The sequence below is a fragment of the Lipotes vexillifer genome, unplaced genomic scaffold (genome assembly GCF_000442215.2).
Source record: "Lipotes vexillifer unplaced genomic scaffold, Lipotes_vexillifer_v1.1 scaffold1093, whole genome shotgun sequence".
Lineage (NCBI taxonomy): Eukaryota > Metazoa > Chordata > Mammalia > Artiodactyla > Lipotidae > Lipotes > Lipotes vexillifer.
The window spans coordinates 387,415-401,881 of record NW_006774793.1 but is presented as its reverse complement, the minus strand read 5'-3'; the positions used below and the strand labels follow the sequence as shown (position 1 = coordinate 401,881).

The 14,467-nt window shown below is 43.8% G+C and overlaps 1 protein-coding gene across 1 annotated transcript in view; it reads left to right on the top strand.

Annotated features, from left to right (window-relative positions):
• The first annotated feature begins 10,540 nt into the window (after nt 1–10,540).
• The window catches only part of CHD8 (chromodomain helicase DNA binding protein 8), a 39,194-nt gene continuing 35,267 nt past the window's right edge, over nt 10,541–14,467 (top strand). Inside the window, exons 1-3 of the mRNA XM_007449510.1 lie at nt 10,541–11,383; nt 12,281–12,652; nt 13,368–13,753. Of these exons, the coding sequence (XP_007449572.1) occupies nt 10,541–11,383; nt 12,281–12,652; nt 13,368–13,753 (1,601 nt within the window). The remainder of the gene's footprint in view (nt 11,384–12,280; nt 12,653–13,367; nt 13,754–14,467) is intronic.

Here is a 14,467-nt window from a genome sequence, read left to right as displayed (position 1 = left end):
AAAAAAAAAAAAAAAAAAAAAAAAGAATGTGACTTCAGAAGCCACATTGCCTAAATTTGAATCTGGCACCCCTTTTCATTAGCCGTGGAATGTTGGGCAAATTGCTTATCTTTCTGTGCCTCAGTTTCCTCATCTGTAAAATATAGTCATTTCAAGTTTAAGAAAATTGAAACTGCTGATGCATTTTCATTGTTTAGAAGAGGGCCAGGTACATAATGTACATTCAACAAGTTTGGCTGTTTTTTGTCTGGGAGCTCAGGGAAAGCTTTTCTTTGAAATGACGATGTTGAAATGAGCTTTGAAGTATAAGTAAGAATTAAATAGGCAAAATCGATGGGGAACCAGTTAGAAGGCAATTGCAATAGTCCAGGGAAGTGAGGATGGTAAATTGATCCAGAATGGTAGTAGAGGCAGAAGTGGATGGATTTGAGGGATGTTTAGGAGGTAAAGGTAGGATTTTAAAATATTGGATAGGGGTGGTAAGGAAGAGAGTTTCTGGTCTCTACAGCCATGACTGAATAGGAGATGCTGGAGGATGATTACCCTCTGTGTGTGTGCGTGCGTGGTGGTGTGGATGGAGGAGACTACCAAGGAATCAGTCTCCTTGAGGTAATAAGCCTCTTATAGGGAGAGTTGGACGAGCGGGTCAGCCAGGGAGACTGGAGAGACTACCAGGAAGAGCTACTGGGTAAGCAAGTGAATAAACAGGCCTGGAGTTCAGACATCTTGCCCAGAGATATAAATGAGAGACGTAATATATAGATAGTTTGTTGAAGCAAATAATGAATTGAGACCTTGTATGTGAATTAGACATTCTTGAAAAGAAAGTATAGAATGAAAAAAAAAGAAGGCCTAGGACCAAAGCTTGGTGAACTTCAACAATTAAAGGCTGGTAGAGGAGAAGAATAGCAAAGGAGAATTGGCCAGAGAGGTAGAATGAAAATCAGAAAAGTGTGATGTCCTGGAAGCCATTAGAAAACAGTGCTTGGGCGGCGGAGGTGTTTCTGAAATCTTTATGACCCTTCCTTGGCGCCCCGAGAGTTTTAATTTAGGTCTCTCACTACTCAAAGTTGGATGCTAGTGACTTAGAACATCTATAGCAGGTTAGGCTGACTGAAGCCGGTTAGTTGAACATGATCTTTAGATGCTAGAATCTAAAGTATAGTTATTCTTGGGGCTTCCCTGGTGGCGCAGTGGTTGAGATTCCGCCTGCCGATGCAGGGGACGCGGGTTCGTGAGCGGCTGGGCCCGTGAGCCATGGCCGCTGAGCCTGTGCGTCCGGAGCCTGTGCTCCGCAACGGGAGAGGCTGCAACAGTGAAAGGCCCGCGTACCGCAAAAAAAAAAAAAAATATATATATAGTTATTCCTGTTTGCTGTAAATTAGATTTAACGTAGAGGAAGCAAGGGCTACAGTGCATATTCAAACTCAATAGATATTAGCCTGCTGAAATTAATGAATTATTTTGAAGGCCATTCATGTGGATGGTGATTCCCTCTAAGGTTGCCTAGCATCTCCAAGGTAGGTAGAGACACTGGGAAAAACAGTTTTTTCTAAATAGTCTATCCAGCAACGTTCATTGAGTACCTCCTAGAAATAGTGGTTACATACCAAGAAGTGTGCGAGATGTTTCATTAATCCTCATTAATGGCCCTGTAATTTGAGCCCCCTATGTACAGAGGAATGAGCTAGACTCAGAAAGGTTTATTTACTTAATGGGACAGAAATTTGAACCCAGATCCCTCTGACTTTAAGCTCATCATACCTCCACATACAAATATAACTAAAATACGAAGTAGAAGATAATTATCCCCAAAGAGTACTTAACAAAAATACTATGAAAGCTCATATGGGACTGGTTACTCTTAGCTTGCCAGTGAAAAGTAGAGATGCATTAAATCCAATGGACATTTTAAAGTTCTTATATTATTGGACATTTTTGCTTTGTTCAGTGCAATTGATCGCTCTTACCCTCAGCAACACTCAACTGTCTTTGCTTTGGTGATATTGCACTCTCTGCTTCTCTAGCTTTGCCTTCTCTACCTGCTTAGTAGGTGTGGCTTATTCTGATTCTTAAATCCTGATGGGTTCCTCTTTAGCTTTTTTCACCCTACACCAAAAATCTCAAATTTGGGGGTTTCCAGCTAAGTGTTTTTTCTAACGCATAGTGTTTAAAACATTAAAAAAAATTAGTTGTCTGCATTTAAAACCCAGAAGATTTACATAAAACTCTGTATTTCTGGCTTTTGAAAACCTGAAGTTCTCTTTCCATCTTGGATGTTTGTTTCCATATGGCAACACTTAACTAGAGCTGAATAGCAGCTGCTCTCTTTGGAATGGACATCCAGTTCTTCACAGACCCCTCACATTCTCTGTTGTCTCCCCAACAGTATTGGTGCAGTGTTTCATATACTAGCTCTGCTCTTCATACTCCCTGGGTAATCTCCACTCTTAAAACTACTATTTTGATACTGATAACTCTGTCACCAAGCCAACTTTTATATTTATAATCCAACCTTCTATTGAATATCACTACTTAACATGCTATAGGTAACTCAGACTAAACATGGCTGAACTCATCTTTCCCTGTAAACTCTAGGTTTTACCAATTTTTATCCCCTAAGTATTATTCCGCTCTGGCCTTTCCTTCCCATCATTACCTTTTGAACCACATTGCTATGATTCAGGCTCTAATCATCTTGTTGGTTGCAAACAACAGAAATCATCTTTTGGCTAACTTAAGCAGAAGGGGAACATATTCGAAGGATATTGTGTGGCTCACAAAATCAGTGGGAATGCTAGAGAATCTGATTTAGAAAATGATCTGAAACCAAGGGAAGTTGGAAACATGGAGAACGTGGCCAGGATCATAGTACTGAACAGTCTGTGATGCTGCAGAATTCCAGTGTCTGACATTGCTGAATATTGTCTAACTGGTTGGTTCTGGATCTTTGTATTACCACTGCAAAGGCAAGGTTTTCCACAGGAGTGTCCACTTAGACTAGGCTAGGTCATGTGCGTACTTCTTCTCCGACAAGAAGAGGAGATGGGACTCTGCCCCTCATTTCAGTACCCCCACCCACCCATCCCAGCTCTATAGTGGGGATTAAGATCCACTCTTCCATTGAAGACTTTTAACCTTGAGCTATTCTCCCAATATAGGAAGGGGGAAGCAGGAAAAAAACATCAGCAAGCATCCACAATACAACTCTTTTCTGGACTACCACAGCAGCCTCCTGACTACTTCTGTGTCCTCTGTTACATCATCCCCAAAATCTATTCTCTATCCAACAGCCAGAGTTAGCTAACTCAAATGCATTTCTGATTATGTCGTTCCATGTTTAAGTGGCTCCTCGTCCACCTAGAAGAAAATGCTTTAACATGGCGTTCAAGGCTTTTTCCTTGAAGGGTCTGGCCCTTACCTATACCTTCAATCTTATCTCCCTCTGATTTCTTCTTTGTGATTTACACTTTAGCAAGACTGAACTTCAGAGCTACTTAAGAGTTTACACGTCTCATGGCTGTTTTTCATTGCTATCAAGAATGCAGTTTGGCTTGTGGCAGAGAGAGCGCTTTATCTTTTAAGAGTAAAAGGCCCCATGTTCCAGCGATTGGGCTGACTCACTCCCATGATGGACGGAAGATTTGGCCCCTTTTAATGGGTCGTGGGAGAAGGTGCAGTCACTACAGCAGAGGAGTTGACAGTGCTGCTAGAAGGCAGGGGATTCAGAGGGAGGCGGAGTTGGCCTAGTGTGGAACCCTCCCTCCCGAGTTTACGCTCTTTGGTGTGCAGAAAACAGTGTAGGTGGTGGGGGAATTTAATCGCCAGGACTAGTTTCCCGCAGCTTGAGACAGTTCCGCTGGCCAGGCTCCTTTTTTTTTTTTTCAAGCAAGCTGCAGGCTTCGCTTCGGCCCTGGAAACCGGATAGGCCTCTCCGTGCGCTCTCAACCTAACCCCGCGGTGGCGGGGGAGGGGGAAGCTCTGTCTAGTCCCGCCCATTGCGCTGTTTTGCGTGTTTGCCTCTGTGGTGAGTGGCAGTGGAGTTTAGCCAATGAGGACGCGGGGCGGGCAGGAGCATCAAGTTAGGCTGCGCAGGAGGAGGGGGAACTGGTGCTGGAGAGACAGCGAGAGGGGCGAACCGGCCCCCCACGGCCGCTGCAGGTAAAGGCACCTCTCTTACCTTGCTGGGGTGAGGCACAGCTCTTTTTCTACTTAAGGGCTAGTCGGGCCTTCCCGCCTGTAGCTTCCACCCTCACATTGCTCCCACCCGGGCATCCACACCCCCCCACCCCGCATCTTCCCGTCTTGGCCATCCCCACCCTGGAGGGCACCCCGCTAGCTCACTCCCTCATGAGCATGTACCTCACCTCCATTTTGGGGGCTCCAGTTGCCCGACATCTCCCTCCTCTGCTGTGTGGGCCTTACTGGCACCAGCCCTGGCAGTATGAGCAGGTAATGTACCCGGGTCCCCGCCACCCCCGCCCCCAGTCGCGTCTCCCTCTCCGTCAACCCCGCACTTCCTTACCTTGCCCCTTCCCTTCCACATGAGTACATATAATTTCTGTAGTTTCTTCTTTACCCCTTGAACATACGAACGTGCTTTTAGCATTCATAGTTGCCTATTTTGCTTTCCCTGTTTATTCAGAAGGACTCACTTTACCAGCCATGTTTGCCCCAAATGTCCATACTCCTGATTGAGGTTTGAGTGCTTTATTCGGTAATTGGGAAACAAAAACAGAGTAGCCACACATTTGAAATTGAGAATGGTGAAGATAGAGAAAATGGCCTAGGATCTCGATCTTCGTGAGGAGAATCTCCTGAGTGGCTCCAAGTTAATAGCTCTATTTCCTATGGTCTGTGTCCTTCCATCCTGATCCTTTGCTGACCCTAAATGGTGATTCTGTTCACCTTGGATGTTTATTTCCCATTTCTTTATAAGATTTGAGACCCTTTGCGTTTCACAAATGTCTCCATGATACAGCTTTTAAATCCTCCTCTTTTAAAATTATGTTGGTGATTTTCATTTTAAGCCTCTTCTGATTGATTTTATTTTCAAGGGGTTTCTTCAAACTGCTTCTACCCATCTTGTTTCCATTTCGTGTTTATGTCTGCCTGCCCGCCTGCCTATGCTGATCCTCTTGAAAGGATACAGTTTCCAATAACAAGATTAATACTTTGAAGTAAAATAGTTTGTTCTTTGAGCAGTTAGAGGTTAAGTGGGCATGGCTGCTACTTTCTAAAAGTGCATATTAACCCCCCAGAAAAGATCGGTTTTTGTCAATATGGCATTCGTTTGTTATCTTCTAAGAGGATGGACCGTACAGAGAAATCTGTAAAGGGAGAATGGGTGTCTGTAGTTCAGTTTATATAATTTTATGTCTTAGACAGCTGGACTAATTTCTGTTGCAGTGTTTCTCATCCATCATAAACAATATGATAAACTCCCTTTTGAGAGACCATAAGAAATCTTACCCCATCACAGAGATGTCGGTAATCCTTCCAAACCAGGCATACTTCTTTCTCTGCCCCCCAGTTTTATTGAATATAAATAATCTAAACAATGAGATGTTTTCCTTTTCCATTTGACAAATATAAAATTATAACACCGAATGTACATTTTCAAACTTTGCATACCTTCCATCTCCCAGTTGAGAATCACTGCTTTGTTGAAAGGTATGGGGAGATTGAGATGGAAAAGTATACAGTAGAATTAAAACTAAGTCTTTTATGATTGGACAGACAAGTTGTTATTGAAATCGGCAAGGGTAGGGAGACAAAAATAAGAACAGGAGAGTTGGGACTCTAGGTTTCTAAGAAAACCCAGAAGAACTACATTAAAGATGATAAAGCTGCAAAAAAACATCAGTTTATATTTATTTCAAGGGAAGGGAGTAGTTTCTCCTTAATGAAGACGATGAGATGAAGGGCTTTATATAAAGAATTCCTCTGGCTTGTTATTTGGAAGTTTTAGACGGGTGGCCTTGGATTTTAACCTTAACTTACTAGTTAGTTCTACTTCTCCCCCTCTCCCTCCCTCCCCCCCAAGATTTTTTGTTGTTAGTCTACTCATTAGTTTGGAATTATGGAAAGTGATTAAGTGCAACCATCAAGCTCTGTCTTTCCTTTTGAGCATATACGTATGTTCCTCTTTGGGGCAGTGATAGGTGAAGACTGGCATTTCATTCTCAATATGATTAAAGTTTGCTATGATTTCTTTATCTAGGCAGTTGCTTTACTTAGGGGTATATTAAGGGTTTCGTATATTTGAGTGCTTAACATCTATTTATTTATTTAATAAATTTATTTATTTATTTATATTTGGCTGCATTGGGTCTTCGTTGCTGCACACAGGCTTTCTCTAGTTGCAGTGAGCAGGGACTACTTCACATTGAGGTGGCTTCTCTTGTTCCAGAGCACAAGCCCTAGGCACACGGGCTTCAGTAGTTGTGGCTCACGGGCTCTAGAGTGCAGACTCAGTAGTTGTGGTGCACCGGCTCAGTTGTTCCGTGGCATGTGGTATCTTCCCGGACCAGGGCTCGAACCTGTGTCCCCTACATTGGCAGGGGGATTCTTAACCATTGTGCCACCAGGGAAGTCCAACATCTGTTTATTTTTATTACCAGGGTTTGAACCATGGAAAGAGAATTCTACCAAGCTCATCTACCATGGGGTAGATGAACTCGGTAGAGTAGGCCAGACATGGGTATAGCCAGGATAACCCCTAAGTAGGAACAGAAGGAGGGGTGAAGAAAGTTGGAGAAGGTTTATTCTTTTGAGAGTCAAGGACAACTTAAAGATGTGAGTTAAAAAAGAAGCTGGAGACAAGGATTAAAAAAATTGTACAAGATGAATTAGGTCAGTAGAGGTGAGTTGATGGGATGGGACTGAGAAGTAGTGTGACTTGATGCTGTGGCATTAAGTCAGTGGTGAGGTTTTTAAATTATTGGGCCCCGACTGACCCAGGAGAAGCAGAAATTTGGCCCAAAAATTGGGAAGGGAGATAAATGATGAGTGCATTGACCTTTAAAAACTTATACTTGAGTCATATGGAAGTAAGGAAATATTTCAGAAGCTATTAGCCTCGTTTCTCCCGTTAAATAATGAGATCTCTCTCTCTCTCTTAGTTGGGCTATTGTGGAGGGAAGGAAGAGTATTTGGGTGAATAAATAGCAAGGAGTCCTGGAAAGGACAAAATACCCCATGGAAGAAAAGGCAGTTTATAAACTATTATCAGCATAAACTTCTAGTTAGTGCAAACTTTTGCTGTAGTTTTTATATTTTTATTTTTTATTTTTTTGCGGTACGCAGGCTTCTCACTGTTGTGGCCTCTCTCGTTGCGGAGCACAGGCTCCGGACGCGCAGGCTCAGCAGCCACAGCTCACGGGCCCAGCTGCTCCGCGGCATGTGGGATCCTCCCGGACCGGGGCACGAACCCACGTCCCCTGCATCGGCAGGCGGACTCTCAACCACTGCACCACCAGGGAAGCCCTCACTGTAGTTTTTTTGTGACATTTAACTGTTAGATATTTAGTGTAACTTCTCTGACAGTGAATAGGAGGTGAAAGATAATAGGTGGCAAAATAGGGCATAACTAGAAAACAGCTGATGGTAGTGTTGAGAAAATCGATAAAATTATTGAGTAGATTTTCAATAAATTAAGAAATATCCATAACTTAAAAAAATTTTTTTTAATTTATTTATGGCTGCATTGGGTCTTCGTTGCTGCATGCAGACTCTTCTCTAGTTGTGGCGAGCGGGGGCTACTCTTCATTGCGGTGGCTTCTCGTTGCGGAGCACGGGCTCTAGGTGTGTGGGCTTCAATAGTTGAGCACACGGGCTCAGTAGTTGTGGCTCGCAGGCTCTAGAGCACAGGCTCAGTAGTTGTGGCACATGGGCTTAGTTGCTCTGCAGCATGTGGAATCTACCCGGACCAGGGCTCGCACCCGTGTCCCCTGCATTGGCAGGCGGATTCTTAACCACTGTGCCACCAGGGAAGTCCTATCCACAACTCTTCTGATCACCATTTTGAGTTACTTTGGGGCAGGTGTTAGATAGGAGAGGCTGGAATGAGCTAGTGGAATAGTTTAACCAGGAGTGGGAAGTGATATGGACCCTGGTTGAGATGTGAAGGGTATACAATTACTGAAGCTAGGAAGATCTTGTTTAACATTGGTGGAGATGCCATGTATGCTTCGTAATTTTGACCGATGTGCCAACTAGTGATGAGTCTCTTATCTATGTTTGATTTTCTGGGCTACTTACCCACATTATATTGTTTTACAAGGATAACTGGAATGGGTTAAGGAAAGGGGAAAAAAAGTTTGGGGGGCGTGTGGAAGAGCCTTCTTCAGTCAAGTCTGTACTGTGTCACTGACAGATTTCTTCTCTGATATCTTCTAAAAGTTAGGAGAAATGGTGTTATCAAGCAAGGCTTTTCTGGATTGACAAATATTGATATCATATACAAAGAGCAGATACTATACTTTCATATAGCTTAGTTAGGTGGTGATGTACTTACAGTTCTTTGTCTTAGTTTTTCCTTTTCCCAGCATTTTATGAACTTAAAGCCCCAGATGTGGATTTAGTAAACATAATTTCAGTTATTTGTAGGACAGTTTTTCAAGATAGGAAGTATTCTGCTGTCTCATCTTGGAATCAGGGAATAACAGTTAGTTTCTCTAAGGACTGAATGGTTCATTCCAGACGCTGCAAGCAAATACTTTAATTCATTAAATGTTTTTTGAGTAGCTGTTGTGTATGTGATATTCTTCTGGTTCTTTAGGGATCCACAGATGAATAAGATGTGGTCCCCACCATTCAGGAACTCTTCTTTCTCGGGGAAAGAGGAGCTGGGCCACCATGCAGGGTTGTGCAAGGTGTGCATTGCAGGTGTTCACTATCATCATAGGTAATATGTTTAGTATGACAGTTTTCCAGCAGATGGCAAACAAGTATCTTGAGTAGGCAGCTTTTTATAATTTGCACAAAGGAACCTTTTGGGCCTTCAGAGGAAATGGACAAGAAACTTACCATTTTAATAAAATGGTAAATATAAGTGCTTTAAATAAGGTGCAGACAACACTGTGGATATTTAAAGAAGGTGAACGGACTAAGTCATCAAAAATTGCTCACCTTGTGGAGTAGAAGACCTTTGAGGGTGTCAGAGATTTTAGCTGGAAGAGAAGTTTGGGAGGAGCGTGGTGGGGATGTTCCAGGAAGAAACTACAGCATAATAGGCAAAGTCATGCAGATAGGAATGTCATTAAGGGAACTGTATTGTCTAGTTGGACTGGAATGTAGGGTATATATATGAAGTGATGAGAGCATAGGAAGTGGTGAGACTGAAAGTTGGGAATATAAACTAGAATGAAATTGTAGAATTCTTGGGGCTTCCCTGGTGGCGCAGTGGTTGGGAGTCCGCCTGCCGATGCAGGGGACATGGGTTCGTACCCCGGTCTGGGAAGATCCCACATGCCGCGGAGCGGCTGGGCCCATGAGCCATGGCCGCTGAGCCTGCGCATCCGGAGCCTGTGCTCCACAACGGGAGGGGCCACAGCAGTGAGAGGCCTGCGTACCGCAAAAAAAGGAATGAACCACATTTAGAGCACACTGTCAGTGCTGAAGTATAAACTGCAGATGTCATAGTACTAGGGCACCCCAGCCTCAAAAAATAAATAAATAAATAAATTGTAGAATTCTTTGAATCTCTTGCAAAGGAAGTTTTTGATCTTTAATATGAGAAAGTGGGGAGGGGACGTCATAACAGAAACACTATGTATAGATTCATTGATAGGTTAAATAGAATAAAGTTTGTGAAACTTCCTGGGTAAGATTATACTATAAGCTTGGTTAAAGGTGGTTATTTTTGCCAGTAGTAAGTAAAAGTATCTAAAATACAAGGGAAACTTACAAAATACAGTGTATCCAGAAGCCTTTAGCTATATTCACTGAAGTATTGCTGGTATATTGTTAAGTTCTGTCAACTTACGAACCTGAAATAGAAGGTGAATGAATGTTAAATTTCCTGATCTCTACCTCAGAATGATAATTATAAAGAGAAATGGACAGAGATAGCTGAATGATCTTGACAGACAGAAGCTTCAAAGTGTATAAGAGCCCCAAAAGGGCATTGGATTGTTTCTTTTTTCCTTTTTTAGTTTTAGTTTTAAAGCAGAAATGTGGATGTTCTTTCCGCTGTGTCTCTGTCCTCAGATTGCCTCACATTTCCCTCTTCTCTTATTATTTTGATGCTATTTGATATTAAGGCTAGAAATTTTCCTTGAGGTCACCTACTTTGCTTATTTGTCATTTGTCTTCCTACAACAGGAGTTCCACCATCTTCCTCTGAAGACCTAGCCATCTTGCTCCATGAAGGTCAGGACAATCTGACATGCACTTGTTTCTTGCCTCTTTACCTGAAGAGTAGTCCTCTTCCATTGTGTACATTTTTTCTTAATAGGGGAGGGGAGGGGAGAGCCATTACCCCCCCTCCCCTTCCCTCCCTAAACCTTGGGGAAGTAACCCCCATTGCTTTCCCAAGATGGCAGACCCCATCATGGATCTGTTTGATGACCCAAATTTATTTGGCCTGGACTCTCTTACTGATGACAGCTTCAATCAGGTTACACAAGACCCTATTGAGGAAGCCCTTGGACTGCCAAGCTCTCTGGACTCCTTGGATCAGATGAACCAGGATGGTGGAGGTGGTGATGTGGGGAATTCATCAGCAAGTGACTTGGTCCCCCCACCAGAGGAAACAGACCCCACAGAACTTCCCAAAGAATCGACAGCTCCAGCTCCAGAATCTTTAACCTTGCATGATTATACCACTCAGCCCGTCAGCCAAGAGCAGCCAGCCCCACCTGTCTTACAGACACCGACGCCAACGTCAGGACTTTTGCAGGTCTCCAAGAGCCAGGAGATCCTGAGCCAAGGGAATCCTTTCATGGGTGTCTCTGCCACAGCTGTTCCCTCCAGTAGTGCTGGAGGGCAGCCACCTCAGTCAGCCCCTAAGATTGTTATCCTTAAGGCCCCACCCAGCTCCTCAGTCACTGGTGCCCATGTGGCACAAATTCAGGCCCAAGGTATCACCAGCACAGCTCAGCCCCTCGTGGCTGGCACAGCCAATGGTGGAAAAGTCACTTTTACCAAAGTGCTAACCGGCACTCCCCTTCGACCTGGTGTTTCCATTGTCTCTGGTAATACAGTGTTGGCCGCCAAGGTCCCTGGGAACCAGGCTACTGTTCAGCGCATTGTCCAGCCCAGCCGACCAGTAAAGCAGCTGGTCCTACAGCCAGTTAAGGGTTCAGCTCCTGCTGGAAACCCTGGGGCCACAGGGCCCCCACTGAAGCCTGCAGTTACACTGACCTCTACACCTACCCAGGTGACTTGAGTGAAAGGGGGAGGTGAATTTTGGTTTAGTAAAGGGCCCAGCAACTGTGTGAGAGCAAGCACAGGAGAGCTGTCTCTAGGAAATCCTGTTTAAATTCCATCTTTACTTTTTATCAGTTAGTATTGACAGCATTGTATTTATTACTTACTAGGTGGAAGCAGTTAGTGTTAATGTATTTTTTTGAGCTCTTACTACATATTTACACTGTGCCTAGCTGGTGCTGAACAAGATAGACACAGTCCCTGTCCTTACAGAGCTCACAGTCTGCCAGGAAAAACAGACCTTAAACAAGAACTCATAATAATGTATGATATAAAGTTATATGAGTAATACAGGATGCGATGGGAACAAGAATCATTTTTGGAAAACTACATTTATTTATATTTGCAAGACTTACGGAAGCTATGTGTATCTCTCCCCTGTTCTTATTACTAAGATTGTCCTCCTCTGACTTTGCCCAGTGAAAAGGCTAGTTTCTAGTATAAGAAAATAGAGGCTCTAGTCTCTGAATCAAGGGCCAGAAGAGTTTGGGGGGAGGGGAAGACAGTATTAAGATAAGTAGCATTGGTGGAGAGAAGCTATAAGGAGGTGGATTTCAGTTCAGTATAGACTTTTGTTCTAATAGATTTCCAGAAAATGGAATGACAGCTATAGAAATAGAGCGAGCCTCCCAACAGTTTTTCAAGAACAGGCTTGATACCCGCTGGGCAGAGGTTATATAGAAAAGATCTTATCAGGAAAGAGAGGAGGATGAACAGAAGGAATTATACTGTGCTTTCTGACCCTCAGCTGTTGTAACTCTAGGATGAGGAAAACTGGTGTAAATATTAAGGGGTCTGCCATTCTCTAATGTTCTACCTCTCTTGCAATTTCCTTTCTTCACTCTAGGGTGAATCGAAACGCATCACGCTGGTCCTCCAGCAGCCACAGTCTGGAGGTCCCCAAGGACACCGGCATGTCGTGCTCGGGAGTCTGCCAGGCAAGATAGTGTTACAGGGCAACCAGCTGGCAGCCCTGACGCAAGCCAAGAATGCCCAGGGGCAGCCGGCCAAAGTAGTGACTATCCAGCTGCAGGTGCAGCCGCCACAGCAGAAGATCCAGATTGTACCGCAGCCTCCATCGTCGCAGCCACAGCCCCAGCAGCCATCCTCAGCCCAGCCAGTGGCTCTTTCCTCTGTGCAGCAGGCTCAGATAATGGGACCAGGGCAGGGCCCGGGACAGAGACTTTCAGTACCGCTCAAGGTGGTGCTGCAGCCCCAGGTGAGACTTCCATAGTAAAGAAGGGAAGCACATCCCTTAGTCCCTGACTGTTCCCCTCGGCAGTCACTCACTGTTGAACGTGGGGCCAGTCCAGGTTTATACCTCTGAAGTGACATGCAGACTTTTATTTCCTTCACTCATGGAAACCTTTTGTAATTATATCATGAAAAGATTTGAGGGTTATTATTGGGTTTGGGATCAGAGATGATTTGTCTGGTATTTGTCTTTGAACCGTTTCATTTACAATCTTTTCTTAATGTTCTTGTGAAATGAAAATGACTGGAAATATCCTCTCATTTGAAACATAAAGAAATAGCCTTAAAGAGGCCAAATGATTGTCCTTCCTCTCACCCCCAGGGAGATGAAGGTAGGCCAAGAGTAGAATTTGAATTTTTTTACCTTTAGCCTAGAGACCAGTGTTGGTTGTATTGTTTGAAAATTTTCTGGAATTATGGAGGTGAGTATTGACATTATGAGCATGGCTTACGGATATTGAAGGTTAATTTGGCACAGTTCTTGCCTTTTCTCATCTGCATCCCACCAAAAAATACTTTTTTTTTTTTGGAATGTGTCTCTAGGTTCAGTAAGACTTGGTCTGAGTCTGGTTCTTGAGGAATCAGAGAACTGACGTTTCTAGCCCACCTGCTTCAGAGTTGTTTTATTCAGGTTATTCAGCTACAAGCATGTTGAAATTTTAGTGTCTTTATTTCTGTAGGCCGGCTCTTCCCAAGGGGCCTCTTCTGGGCTCTCCGTAGTTAAAGTTCTAAGTGCCAGTGAAGTGGCAGCTCTGTCCTCACCAGCAAGCTCTGCTCCTCATACTGGGGGCAAGACGGGAATCGAGGAAAACCGTAGGCTGGAGCACCAGAAGAAGCAAGAGAAAGCAAATCGGATTGTAGCGGAGGCCATTGCTAGGGCCCGTGCCCGGGGTGAACAGAACATACCTCGAGTCCTGAATGAGGATGAGTTGCCTAGCGTTCGGCCTGAGGAGGAAGGTGAAAAGAAACGCAGGAAGAAGAGCAGTGGGGAGAGGCTCAAGGAAGAAAAGCCAAAGAAGAGCAAAACATCTGGTACCTCCAAAACCAAGGGCAAGAGTAAGCTAAAGTAAGTACTACCCTTTGCTCTTTTGACGGGACATTTGAGGATAGTGCGTACATTTTAAAATTCGTGTTGTATTCAGCAGCTACAAAGCTCAAGGTGATCTCTCTATCGTTAGAAGATAATAAGGCCTTTCTTTTCTCTGTCCCAAGTGAACACCAAGGCATGGGAAAGATAGCCAGTCTTGTGTTAGGGGTTACATTTAAAAGCTGTGCCTGTGTTTTTCTATATTCTTCCCGATTTTGTATCACCACTGTGTGGAAGACTTCTCACTAGCCTCCTACCACCCACACCAGTAAAAGAGAGCTGCTGTAGACATAGCTGCCCTGTTCTTACATTTCATCTGTGAACTGGGGAAGATTTCAGCAGCCACTGTCAGCCTTAAGCAGTCTTGACAGAACCATGGCTTGCCACATAATTCTTGTCACAATTGACAAGAATTCCTTCCGTGTCTTGTAGCTTCACTCCTTTCTCTCTAGCTTCCACTCCCTGAGATTCTTCAGGCTTTGTGGTGTAATTATAATAATGCTTCATATCTGTACAGGATTTTTCAGCTTTAAAAAGCAAGTTTCATATCTGGTATCTTACTTGATCCTCAACAGCTGTCAGGCCAGGTGTTATCATCAGTGTTTGCTACTTACGAAGCTAATGCCCAGCTAGTGACAGAACTGGAACTAAAACAAGGCCTTGTAATTCTTAGTCAAGAATTCATTCTGCTGT